At 34.5% G+C, this 14,006-nt stretch overlaps 1 protein-coding gene across 1 annotated transcript in view; it reads left to right on the top strand.

Annotated features, from left to right (window-relative positions):
• The first annotated feature begins 6,082 nt into the window (after positions 1-6,082).
• The window catches only part of LOC114627018 (vomeronasal type-2 receptor 116-like), a 32,341-nt gene continuing 24,417 nt past the window's right edge, over positions 6,083-14,006 (top strand). The window contains exons 1-5 of the mRNA XM_028774680.1: positions 6,083-6,279; positions 9,068-9,347; positions 9,727-10,533; positions 11,249-11,476; positions 12,210-12,333. Of these exons, the coding sequence (XP_028630513.1) occupies positions 6,083-6,279; positions 9,068-9,347; positions 9,727-10,533; positions 11,249-11,476; positions 12,210-12,333 (1,636 nt within the window). The remainder of the gene's footprint in view (positions 6,280-9,067; positions 9,348-9,726; positions 10,534-11,248; positions 11,477-12,209; positions 12,334-14,006) is intronic.

Raw genomic sequence — 14,006 nt, 5'->3', positions numbered from 1 at the left:
TTTTTCCATTGGATATTTTTGGTGGTGTTGTCAAAGATCAAGTGTACATAAGTGTATGGTTTTATTTCTTGGTCTTCAATTCTATTCCATTGATTAAAATGTCTGTCTCAGTACCAATACCATGCAGTTTTTGTTGCTCTGTAGTAAAGCTTGAGGTCAGGGATGGTGATTCCTCCAGCTGTTATTTTATTGTTATAAACTGTTTTCACAGTTCTGGGTTTCTAGTCTTTCCAGATGAATTTGAGAATTTTGGTTTCCATGTGTTTGAAGAATTGTGTTGGGATTTTGACAGAGATTGTGTTGAATCTGTAGATTGCTTTTGGTAAGATAGCCATTTTTACTATATTAATTCTGCTAATCCATGAGCATGGGAGACTTCTCTAAGATCTTCTTTGATTTCTTTCATGAGAAACTTGAGGACAGGTCTTTCACTTGTTTGGTTAGAATTGCCCCAAGATATTTTACATTATTTGGTGCTTTCACACAAGCACCAAAGAATTTACCTTCTTTTCAGCAACTCACAGAACCTTCTTCAAAATTGGCCATATAACTCATCTAAAAAGGAAGCTTCAACAGATACAATAAAATCAAAATAACAGATCAAATCTGATTAGATCACCATAGAAACAACAGAAGCAATAAAAAAAAAAAGCTTACATACTCATGGAAACTGAACAAATCTCTACTTAATAAGCACTAGGTCAAAGAAGCAATAAAGGAATAAGTTAAACACTTTCAAGAATTCAATGAAAATGAAAGTGCAGCATACCCAAACTTATGGGACATAATGAAAGTAGTGTTAAGAGAAAAAAATATGGCACTAAGTGCCTTTTTAAAAAACTGGGCATATCCTACCTGGCAACTTAATGACACATGTGGAAGCTCTAGAACAAGAAGAAGCAAACAAAGAGGAGGGGATGGCAGGAAATATTCAAACTCAAGGCTGAAATCAAGCAATCAGAACAAAAGAGAACAATAAGAAGAATCCAAACCAAGAGCTCATTCTTTGAGAAAATCAAAAAGATAAACATTTAGAGAAAGTAACCAAAAGGCACATAGACAGTATCCAAATTAACAAAATCAGAAATGAAAAGGGAGAGATAAAAACAGAAACTAACGACTTATTTTTTTAAAAAAAAAATCATTAGGTCTTAATTCAAAAGTCTGTACTCCAGGATAGTGGAAAATCTAAATGAAATGTATAATTTTTCAAGACAGATACCACTTATGAAAGTTCAATTACCTTTTGGCCTGCTCCTTCTACCTTGGCAGATCAACAGCTTGTCTGTTCCTCTAAAGGCACCACAGAATAAAGGCTTATTAGGAGTTCTACTGCAAACAGGGAAATACATATGGAACCTCAAAGACAGGTGCTACAGCTTAGAATTTTATGAGGTGCAGTGGAAACAGGACCCATTACCCAGCAAACCCTGTGTACCCTTAATTCTACTTACTTTCCAGCCTGCACCTTCTGAGAGGTCTGACAGCTAACTTGTTTGTTCCTCCAAAGACACCACGATCTGAAGGCCTTCCAGGAGTTTCTATGCATGCAGGACAACTGACCCAACAATCTGAAAGCCTCCCTGCAGTTCTGCTGCAAACAGGGAAACAGACTTCATAGTCTGAAGGTCTCCCAGAAGAAGAACTACAGCTGGAAGAAGGACAACAGCTGGACTGCTCCTCTGAAGACCTAAAAGTTTAAAGGCCTCCCTGGAGATTTGTAGCAGCATAAGAAATAGACCAGCAGCCTGTTTACCCCCTTAAGACCCCAGAGTCTGACAGCCTCCCAAAAGAACAGCTGCACACAGGGCAAGAGATTACAGGCATACATGCCCTATTGAAGACCCCACTGTCTGAAGGTCTCACAAGTGGTCTGCTACAGCCAGTGCCACAGGCCTCCCAGGAGACCTGGTTCAACCCAGGGACACAGGAGGCAAGCTCTAGACAGAAACACCCAGACCAGCTTAAACCAGGGATAACCAGATGGTAAGAGGGAAGTGCAAGACCTAAATCAACAGAAGATGATGTATGTTGGCATCATCAGAACCCAGTTCTCCCACTCCAGCAAGCTCTGGAAATACCAACACACTTGAAAAATCAGGAAGTTGACCTAAAATTGAATCTCATGAAAATAATCGAGTCCTTTAAGGTAGACATAAATAACTCACTTAAAGAAATACAAGAAAACACAGATAAAGCCTTTAAAGCAAAAACAAATAATTCCCTTAAAGAAATACAGGAAAACACAATCAAACAGGTGAAGGAACTGAACAAAGTGGTTCAAGATCTAAAAGTAGAAGAAGAAACAATGAAGAAAACAAAAATGGAGGCAAACCTATAAGTAAAAAACCTAGGAAAAAAGGTCAGTAATTACAGAAGTAAGCAATACCAACAAAATACAAGAGATAGAAAAGAGACTTTCAGGTGTAGAATATACCTTAGAAGATACTGCCACAACTGTCAAAGGAAATTCAAATCATAGAAAAATCTCTAATGAAAATCATCCTGGAAATCCAGGACACAATGAAAAAAACTAAATCTAAAAATAATAGAAATAGAAGAGAGTGATGGATACACTCAATTCCACCCTTACACAAGGGAATATATCCTCTCGGCATCGTATTGTACCTTCTTCAAAATGGATCATATAATCAGTCACAAAACAATCCTCAAAAGATCAAGGATTGAATTAATCCCACGTATCCAATCAGATCACCGTGGACTAAGGCTGGACTTCAATAACAACAAAAACAACAAAAAACCCACATACCCATGGAAACTGAACAACTGTCTACTCAATGATAACTTTGTCAGAGAAGAAATTTTAATAAAAGAAAGTAAACCCTTCCTGGAATCCAGTAAAAATGATGATACAGCATACCCAAACTTGTAGGGCACAATGGAAGCAGTGCTAAGAGGAAAATTCATAACAGTGCTCTGGTAAAGAAATATGAGAGATCCTACCCTAGCAACTTAACAGAAGACCTGAGACCTCTACAACAAAAAGAAACAAATAAACCTAAAAGAAGTAGACAGCAGGAAATAGTCAAACTCCAGGCAGAAATCAACAAAATACAAACAAAGAGAACAATACAATGAACTATCTAAACAAACCTATACCCCCTAAGGAAACTCATTAAATCCTCCCAACCAATAAAAAGCACAGGCTCAAATGGCTTTATTGCAGAATTCTACCAGACCTTCAACAAACAGCTAATACCAGTACTCTTCAAGCTATTCCATAAAATAGAAACAGAAGAATAACTACTTAATTCATTCTATGAAGCCACAATTACTGTGATACATAACCACACAAGAACCCAACAATAAAAGAGAACTTCAGAATCTTGTTTTTCAGGTGTGTTAGGGGTATTCAGGGCTTGCTGTGGCAGGAGAACTGGGTTCTGATGATGACAAGTAGCCTTGGTTTCTGTTGCTTATGTTCTTGAAATTGCCTTTTGCCATCTGGTTATCTCTGGTGTTAGCTTGTCTTGCTGTCTGCGATGGGAGTTTGACCTTCTGGTGAAAATGTGAGCCTATGATATTAGGTGTGTCAGCACTCCTGGGAGACATGTTATATCTGCAGAGGATTGGGTTACAGAGAGCTGTAGCACAGAGTTAGCTCTGGGGCACAGACTGAAACCACAAGGCAAACTTCATAAGGACAAACAAAAAATTTATAGTAACCTTGTTAGATGAAGCATGTCATTATGGGCATGGGGTTTAACATAGCTGTTCTATCTACCTGTAAGCCAGTCTTCTCCTGTTTGCCTTTGAAACTTTGGTGCTCCCCGTGCACCATCTAGGTGCTCTCATACTCTCACCTTGATGATAGTAGACTGAGCCTCTTAAACTATAAGCCAGCCCCAATTAAATGTTGTCCATATAAGATTTTCTTTGGTCATGGTATCTGTTCACAGCAGTGAAATCCTTGCTAAGATACTTTTTCTTCTGAGCTGGCTAGGTACCATCCCATCCTGGAACATCAAGTCACTGCAGGACTAGGCAGATCCTCTTCTGTTGAGGCCAGAAAAGGAAGACCATTTACAGGAACTGGAACCACAGGCAGGCAACATAGGATAGCCCCTGTTCCAGTTGTTGGGGAAACTCCATGAAGACCAAGCAGGACTACTGCTACATATGTGGGCAGGTGGTATAAGTCCACAGATTTCTTAAACTAATTACATAACCCAAGAGAGCTCTCAACACATATCTCGTAATTTTCTATTTATTTGTATATGATAATTAACAGAGAGAAATGATTGAAATTAAGGAGTGAGAATTAGAAACTACACAATATTCGAGTCTGAGAAAATCATAGTTCATGTTCTTCAGAGCATGGGAATTACTGCAGTAATTTGAGCAGATTGAATGTAAATTACAGAGGTGGTAGATGACTAGCAGAAAACATATCCCAGGACAGGTACAAAATCCCAGGGACTTTACCAGGAAATACAAACCCTTGCAAATCCAAGAAAGACCACATCCAAATATGAAGATGAAAGCTGTAAACACATTCCATCATTGGTATTAATGAGTGGAAATTTTAGTCCCTAGGAAAGAAAGACAGATTTTTTATTTTTTAATAAAATCCATACACTTAATAACATGACTCTAATTCATTGACAGATCACTTATCCAAAACAATTTTTCCAGCAAAAGTAGATTTGATGGGTATAAAAAATAAAGGACACACAGTTCTGTGGATGATAAGTGTGGAACTAAAAAAAATTAGAAAAGAAGGTGATTATAATCAAAAATTGTGTAAAAATAGAGTATTGAAGAACTAAAAAGTAAAATATTAAGTTTTTAAAGATATGACAATCAGGCCAATGAAATATAATGTAGTGACCAGGAAAGAAAAAAAAAACCCTAAAGCAAATGAATAGCAAAACCCATATATTTTCAAAACTGTATTCTAACAAATGATACTAATAAAAAAATCAATTGATTATATGCCCAGCCACATCACATACACTGCATTTTTAACTGGTTTTTATAGTGAGATTTTTCACCCCTTTCATGAATACTTCTACCTACTTATTGCATATATATATATATATATATATATATATATATATATACATATATTCCCTCACAAAACCTTACATAAAGGAAATTACCACAGAAGAGAAATAAATAAAAATATTTATAACTAACTTTAAATGGTAATTCAAACTGAATATAAACTAGGCCTTAGATGAATTGTAATGATGAATCATTATGTAAATCACTCTTATACTATATTAGACTTGAATTCTTAGTCAATATAACAGTTAAGGTTAATAAACATTGAGGTAATTTAAAAATAATATTCTGTGTGTTCAACTTGTTGTCTAACCTGTCCTAAAGAAAAATGAAATTAAAATTTTACTAGCCTTAAATTTCCTTATAAAATCAGATTTTGTAGACTATGATTGTGAAAATTTTAATTTCAAATTATGCATTCTTCCATAACCCTGACCCAAATGTAACTCTATTCATAGTTATGAATTAAAGAAAAAGGAAATCACCATAAAAGAAACCTTATAGAATTAATATCTAGAAGTGCTCGGGACACATGCAGGCATTGCATGATATTGTTAATTTGTTTATTATTGAGGTCAGTTGAGTTCAGTTGGAGTCACTGGCATAATTTTCTGTAAAACTCATTTGGAATACCTGATGTAATTAGAGTTAACTATTTCAAATGGTTATCAGAAAACTGGTTGGATGAACTAGGCTTTTAGAAAATTTGCCCAAGAGGGATTATGCCTGACATTCATCTCTACTGACATAAATGTAATCATAATGGATAAGGAGGAAAAGGATAATCATGAAGAAAGTTATTGCCCATTATTTGTCACCTGAACATATGAACTCAGATGCTGAGCCTAAGGCCAGAGAATGCTTATGAATCCTCTAGAGGCAAACAAAAAAACTTAAAAGTAAATTTCTAAGAGAAGTACATGTGTCCTTTAGCAGTAACTACAGTAATAAAAAGTGACACCTGGATGTGTTAACACAAAACTGATACATGAGATTCTGCCTGACTCTATATGCTGTATTTGCTCAGGCAGATATCTTACAGATATGAAAAAAAATGTTCTCTTGGATTTCTGTCTTCTTGTTTCTGAAGATTTCCTTCATTTTTTGTCATTTGAGTGACCCCAGATGCTTTTGGAGAATAAAAGACAATGAACATGGTCTAGGAGATGCAGAGAGTTATTGTTTCTTTTCTATTTACACAAAGCAGGGTTATGTGAAGAATGATTACTTCAGTTGGAATCTAGACAAGCAGTAAGTGCATATTTCACTTACATATTTTGCTTTATCATGGGAGACAAAACATTTTAGAGGTACTGGGATGTAGTAAATGATACCATGTGTCTTCTGGCTCTCTCTTTCTAGGACATAACCAAAATTTATTTTATGTTTCAGTGCTGGTTATTTTCTTAGTCCTGGTTGTTTTATGTGTACCTTCTTGTTTTTCATTTTTGAGTCTAAATTTATAGGTAGCTGTTGAAGGAATGACCCACACTACTGACCTTGCTACTAGAAAAACTCCCTTAATGTGCCGATTTCCAACTTATTGTGTCATAGGATGTCCCTGAGAAAAATAGTAACAAACACTGCTTTTGGCTTATCTCATAGAGACTATAATAATATGGTCTTTATTTATCTGCTAATGTTTCTTCTGTCAGCATGGATGCCCATTTCTTACACACCAGTCATTTGGATATCTTCCTTTACTTTTAGTTATATGTATGAAGAAGATAAACAGATTTGTTCAAATAATCTGTCATAATTTTCAAAATTTTGTGGTCTATGAATCCTGCAGCCGAAGTCAGAACTAAAAGAACTATTTTCTCACAAAGAGAATTTTCTGTTTCCTTTATTTTACATTCTGTTTCAAAGGAATGACCACCTATTTGCTGTGTTAATAATGTCAGAACTTTAGGCAAAGTTCTCAATTTAAAAATTATGAAGCATCTACATATCCCAGCAGATAATTTGTTAATTTTCTATAATGGAAGATGCCCACACAAGCTATCACATGCTATTTCTATTTTTTTATGCTAGAAAAAATATGTTGTCTGTGATACATGATGAAAGTTGAGAGAGAAGTACTATGGGTACAAATTTTTTCATTACGAAGACATATTTTCATTTACAGATTTCAAAATTTTCTCATTTTTACTGTATTTTTTGATCTACTATACTCATTCAACACTTAAATCTCTTTCTCCTCTTTCCTAATAATATTACATGTGTTTATGGGGATTGAGTATACTTTACATATACTGTTATATATTTTCTGTAATATCTCTTTTTTAATGGGGTTACTGTATTTGAGATTTCAATAGAAAAAAATGTGATAATTTCTCATGCAATGTTGTAGTAAATTTGTCAAAAATAACATTTCAAAAATTCATTAAAATCATATTTCAAAATAGCATCATATATATATACATATATATATATACATATATTTGTGTGTGTATGTGTGTGTGTGTGTGTGTGTGTGTGTGTGTGTGAAAGGGAGGGAGGGAAGGAGAGAGGGAGGGAGGAAGATATTAGCACACTGAAGTTAACAATTTCAGATAAAGCTTCTATTCACTTTTAAACAGAATATGACAGAATGATATTGATATAGCAATGATAAATATTTGTGACTTTGGATTAAAGAAAAATTTTAGAACAAATGGGTAGAACAATGGGTTGATATGATAGAGAAAATGATTAATAGTAAAAAATCAATAATCACAGTAAAATGTAGGATGGAGAAAATGAACCAGAAGTTCAGATCACATACAGATGATAAAGAATGTAGGGGAAGTTGAGTTATTTGAACAAAAAAATCATCCAGAATACATCTGCAAGTCTTGCATAAGCCTGTGAAAAGCTAGATATTATTTCAGATAAGTCCTGCCATGTATGTCAAGGAAACGGTGTTTGTAATTCATTTAAATTTAATTTTAAATTTTGATAGCTAATAAGACAATATGTCTCAGTGTCATCTTTAAAAGTATGTGAAGTTTTATGTCCAGCACTCTAAAAATTTAAACTGCATGAATTTTCACTACATGTCCTTTCACATGGTGCAGAAGCAGTCAGATCCAGAGAAATGTTTTAATTTCTTCTTACTTATTAGTCATAAGGAAAATATCAAGGCAAGAATTTCTGATCTAGAATTTAACAACACAAAGCAACTTTTTTATGTTGAAACTGGATTATGGATGCATACATACATCTGATTTTTTAAGTTTTTCTGCGATCAAGATCATTTACTTATATATAACAGAGTAGGATTATTGTATCTAAGTTTCTATAAAGCCTTGTATATTACATAGCAAACATATTTTCAAACTGATGAATGTTTCCCTTCCTATATAGTGTTTATACAACAGAGATGGTTGTATAGTTATTCAACGTTTATTTGTCAGCAATACTTGGATGCTAGTATCAGTGGTATAAACATGTCATCACAGTTGATAAAGCAAGTGATTTATAAAGGTAAAATATTGAATTCCGAACTAACCTATATGGTTTATAGTCTACTTTCAAATCAATATAATATTAGACTAAAGTGAATAAATTAGGACTCTCAAAAACATGGCAGAGATTCAACAAAACTAAATACAAATTTATAATCTCAAGTGGGAATCTTGTGTGGATAGAGTATTGGTAGTACAAAGAGATATTCTGCTTAAATAACTATTAGCAAATATTTTAAAGTTGTGTTTTAGGTATTTGTAAGTAACATCATTAAGTTATAGAAACATGAATTGTAGAGGAAATTGCAAATATGATTATAGTTTGTCAGATTACACCTAAACATATCCTATGCCATCATCATGAACAAAGAGAAGAAGGCTTGTGATAGCCTTATAATTTGTTTTTGTAGGCTGTATAAACCACCAGAAATTTACTTTTTTGTAAACTTGTGTTATATTCTCTTTCATGTCAGTTAAAACCTGTATATAAATCGTATTTTTCTGTTGATTCCCTCTCTGTATGCTAGCATTTTATCTAGCTTGTGCTTGTACAGTTTTAGGAATTATATTCTCTACTGTTCTTTTTTCAGGCTGACACCTAAGACCATCTATTTGATTTTCTCTGTTTATTTTGCCATGGAAGAAATAAATAAGAACCTTCATATTTTACCCAACATTTCTCTGCTAGTTAAGATTGATTGTATCCTATCATATCATGATGAGAAAACTGGCTTGGACTTGAAAAGAAAGGAACTTAATCCTAATTATTACTGCACAAATCAGAGAAGATATTTAATTGTACTTACAGCACCTATATGGGCAGTATCTACAGCATTTGGACCATTCCTGTACATCTCTGGAATTCCTGAGGTAATTCAAGATGAATTAATTTTAAGGAAATACTATCTCAACTCAGTGAGACTTTCTAAGTGCCAAGGCAGGTTAAAAGTCAGAGAAAGGACATATGTTTATTCTGGTCTATCAAGCATAAATACACAGATATGTTTTGTGGCAAACAAAACAATTTTATCATAAATGGGCATGGGAGACCACAGCAATGTGAAATGTTATACTAGAACACTTATTTTCCTTGTTCTTGTTTAGAGAAGTTGGATATAATTGTAATAATGAGATGTAGAATAAACACTTTCCAAAATAACTATCCTTTGCTCAAGCACACTCAGATCTTAGGTGAAACCCTCTGGATTACATCATATTCACATTGTTGACTCTGTTCTATATCTTTCAGCTTTACTGTGGTCATTTTCATCTTCTTCTGAGTGATAATGAACAATTTCCACATCTCTATCAGATATCTCCCAAGGACACATCTCTACCACTAGCCATGGTGTCCCTACTGGTTCACTTCAGATGGAACTGGATAGGAGTGATGGTTACAGATGATGACCATGGAGTTCACTTCCTTTCTGAATTGAGAGGAGAAATGCAAAGAAACATTGTCTGTTTATCATTTGCCATTATTATCCAAAATGTTCAGAAAAAATTCTTGAGCGAATATGCTATGTATTCTAAGCAAATCAAAATGTCATTAGCAAAAATTGTGATAGTTTATGGAGACAGAGACTCTTATTTAGAGTTTATCCTAATTAAACTGAAATATGAACGCATTTGGAGAATCTGGGTTAGTGTGTCACAATTTGATATGATCACAATTAGGGGAGATTTTTTGCTATACTCCTCCCATGGGACTTTCATTTTTTCACACCAGCAACGTGAGATATCTGGTTTTAAAAATTTTATACAAACAGTCTACCCTTCAAACTACAGCAGTGAATTTTCCTTTGCCAAACTATGGTGGACATATTTTAGATGTTCTTCACCACCATCTAATTGTAAGAAGCTGAAGAATTGTCCAACCAAAACTGTATTTAAATGGTTATTCATGACACCACTTGGAATGGCCATGAGTGATACATGTTATAACTTATACAATGCCATGTATGCTGTGGCCTACTCACTCCATGAGATCCTTCTGCAACAAGTAGACACATGGTCTAAGAGTGCTTTGAAGGAACGAGAACTTGACTCTCGGAAGGTAATCAGTTTTACACTAAATCTCATATGTATATATACTACACTTGGAATTTGTTAATAGAACCACATGGACTAAAGCCATGTAAATAATTCTCCCAAAAAAAATGTATATAGTCCTATACTCTATCATTGCATAGGTAGCAGATTATGTTAGTGTCATAAATTGTGATACAGTCAACACAGGCATGAAAGTCAGCATTCATAATATAAGTCATAATTTTTTTGTCCAGATATTTAAGCCACATCTCATGTTTTAATTTATCTTGTGAAACTTTTAGATAGCAATAAGTAAATGACGTTTTATGTTATTGAAATGTTGAAGATCAATTTACTGAATGGATCCAAAATAATATCAAGTGCTTTTGCACTAATTTCACATATTACCAATTTCAATTCCACTGCCTGTGATCAAATAACACAATTGGCCAAAAAAAAAAAAAAAAAAAAAAAAAACAACTACAGAAGGCATCATTACTCTCCAAACATAAAGTTCAGGAGTGTACATTTTAGAGCATCAAATCCAGCAATAAGATTGTATTTGTAAACAAAGCACAACTTTACATTTACACGAACTTTATTTTCGTCTTTAGTACTGAATACCTCTTGTAAAGTTATATTTTCGGGAAGGATAATAAAAGTTGGGGACATTCTAAACTTAATACTTTCTGTGCTGTTGTGTAAGCATAGTTGAAATTAATGTAACAAATGTGTTTTAGATGTTCTCTTTTCTGAAAAACTTACAATTTGTAAATCCTGTTGGAGACCTAGTCAACATGAACCAGAATTTAAAACAGGATACAGAGTATGACATTTTCTATATCATGGATTTTCCAGAAGACTATGGACTTAAAATAAAAATAGGAAGATTTTCAGATCATTTTCCAAGTGGTCAACAGTTATATATGTCTGAGGAAATGATACAGTGGGCTACAGATATAGATCAGGTAATTTAGTCTTAACTTTAGTGCTTAACATGTATCACAATTACTTAAAATATTCTCTATTTTGCTTTGCATGGGATAAATGTTTGATATTTCGTCAATTATTGACTCACTTCACACTACCCTAGATATTCTCTTTCTTACTCTTACACTTTTTTATTGATGTTTCTTTTTTTTTAATGTAGGTCTTAATTAAATATCTTTATTTTTTCTTTTTTATTGGACATTTTGTTTATTTTCATTTCAAACGTCATTCTTTTTCCAGGTTTCCCTTCTGCACACCCCTATCTTATCCCTACTAGCTCTTTGAGGATGTTCCACCAGCAGACCCCCACTCCCACCTAATTGCCATGGAATTCCACTACAGTGGGACACTGAACCTTCAAAGGACCAATGGCCTATCCTCCCATTGATGCCACATAAGTCCAGCCTCTGCTACATATGCAGCTGTACACATGGGTCCCTCCATGTGTACTCTTTGGGTGGTTGCTTAGTCCCTGGGAGGTATGTGGGGTCTACTCAGTTGATATTATTGTTCTTGCTATGGATGCTTCTTAATGTATAAATCATCATACACTCATACATTTTATCTGTAAAAAAAAAATAAAGCAGAAAATTTAATATGATACATGTTTGCTAAATGATTTTTCCCAGTGTATTTATATTGTATTAGTCACTGATTGTTTTTTCATTATGATATTGTCCTTAATTTTATAATGCATATTATTTTTCTCAGATTCTACCTTCAATATGTAGTATGCCTTGCAGACCAGGACTCAGAAAATTTCCTCAGGAAGGAAAGGCTGTCTGCTGTTTTGTTTGTAAACCCTGCCCAGAAAATGAAATTTCCAACATGACAAGTAAGGGTATTTTTTATAAAAATGATCAGATTGATTTTTTCTCCATTATTTACATAGTTCTCAAAAGTCCTTTGTGGAAAGGAAAAGATGTGTCATGTTATAAAGTAAAAAGCATCAGAAGAACTGTTATTTAAAATAATAAACTCTCTTGCTTTCTCTTGAACTATATTTTTGTCTAATTATTCTAGAATCCAGGAACACAATATTTTCTCCTGAATATTTCTTTAGAATACTAAAGATTACTGTATTACCACATTTGCACATTTCAATTTTATTTAAAAATGTAAATGCTATCTATTTTTCAATACTTTACTTTTTATTCACTTTAACATTCTAAATCACAGCCCCTATCCCCCCTCTTCTCCCAGTTCTATCCTTACAAATACCAACCCCTAATAATCCCCTCTTCCCATCAGGTAAGGGCAGCTGTCCCGTGGATATTGCTTCACCCTGGGGCATCTGGTTCCAGCAGGATTAGCACTGAGGCCCAATGAAGCATCTAAAGTAGGGGAAATAAACCGGTGGCAGGGCACAAAGATGGAGATAGTTGCTGCTCCACTTGTGACAGAATCCAGATTAAGACCAAGCTGTACATTTACTATTAAGGTGTAGTAAGGGAGCCTAGTTCCAGCTTCAGCATGGTTGGTGGCCAAGTCTCTATGAGTTCCAAGTATTCCAGGTTATTTGACCCTGTGGGTCTTCTTGTAGTGTCCTTGACAATTCTAGCTTGCCCTCTTCTCTTTGAAACTCTCTACAATATTCCCTAAACTCATTCTGATACTTTGGCTATAGGTCACTGAATCTATTTCCATCCACTGCTTTATGAAGCCTCTCAGGAGGCAGTTATGCTACATTCCTCTCTTCAAGCATAACAAGAGTATTATTTATAGTTGAAAAATTTGCCTCCATAACAGAAGTTGGAAAAGACATTGTTTGGCTCTTCCCACATTTTGTGCTTCATCTTAGTCCCTGTACATAATTGTACGCAAGACAAATATTTGGTTGAAGCTTTCCTGAATGGATTGATGTCCCCTCCCTTCCTTTGGAAACTCTCCTAGCTACAGCAGTTGGCCAATTAAGTTTCTTTTCTTTTCTTTTTTTTTTTTTTTTTTTGGAGGAGCAGGGTTCTTCTTTTTTACTTTTCCCCAATCTACTTTTATGCCATTTTGATTACATACAAGTATTAAGGTCAGTTCTAGGTTGAGGAACTAGCAATGCAATAGATGCCAATAGTCAGGGAACAAGCAAGATAATAAACACAAATAGTCAAAAGAACAAGCAAGGTAATAATTAAGTTTCTATATCTCACTATGCTTAGAATCTCAGCTAGGATCATCACCGTATATTTCCTATATACTTACCCTTCTCAGGCCTCCAGCAAGTCCCAGAGAAGCTGCTCAGCAATTTCTATTCTCACTCCCTGGCCTGACTGACCCATTCTCCCCGTACTTGTCCACCTTCCCTGTTCCCCCTTATACTCTCTCCTACACAATTCTTTCCCTTAATTGACTTCTTAAGACTATTTAGTTGCATCATCTCTGTAATATTTGTACATCCTTCCCTAGGATTTCACTTATCCAGTGTTTTGGGGGGTCTGTGAATTGTAGCATGGTTATGCTGAACTTTTGGGCTAATGTTCACTTACAAGTGAGTATAAAGACCCATGTTTTTTG

Source organism: Grammomys surdaster, unplaced genomic scaffold (assembly GCF_004785775.1).
Source record: "Grammomys surdaster isolate TR1022 unplaced genomic scaffold, NIH_TR_1.0 242, whole genome shotgun sequence".
Taxonomy (NCBI): Eukaryota; Metazoa; Chordata; class Mammalia; order Rodentia; family Muridae; genus Grammomys; species Grammomys surdaster.
Note: the sequence above shows the minus strand (reverse complement) of the source record. Positions and strands in the feature narration are given on the sequence as shown.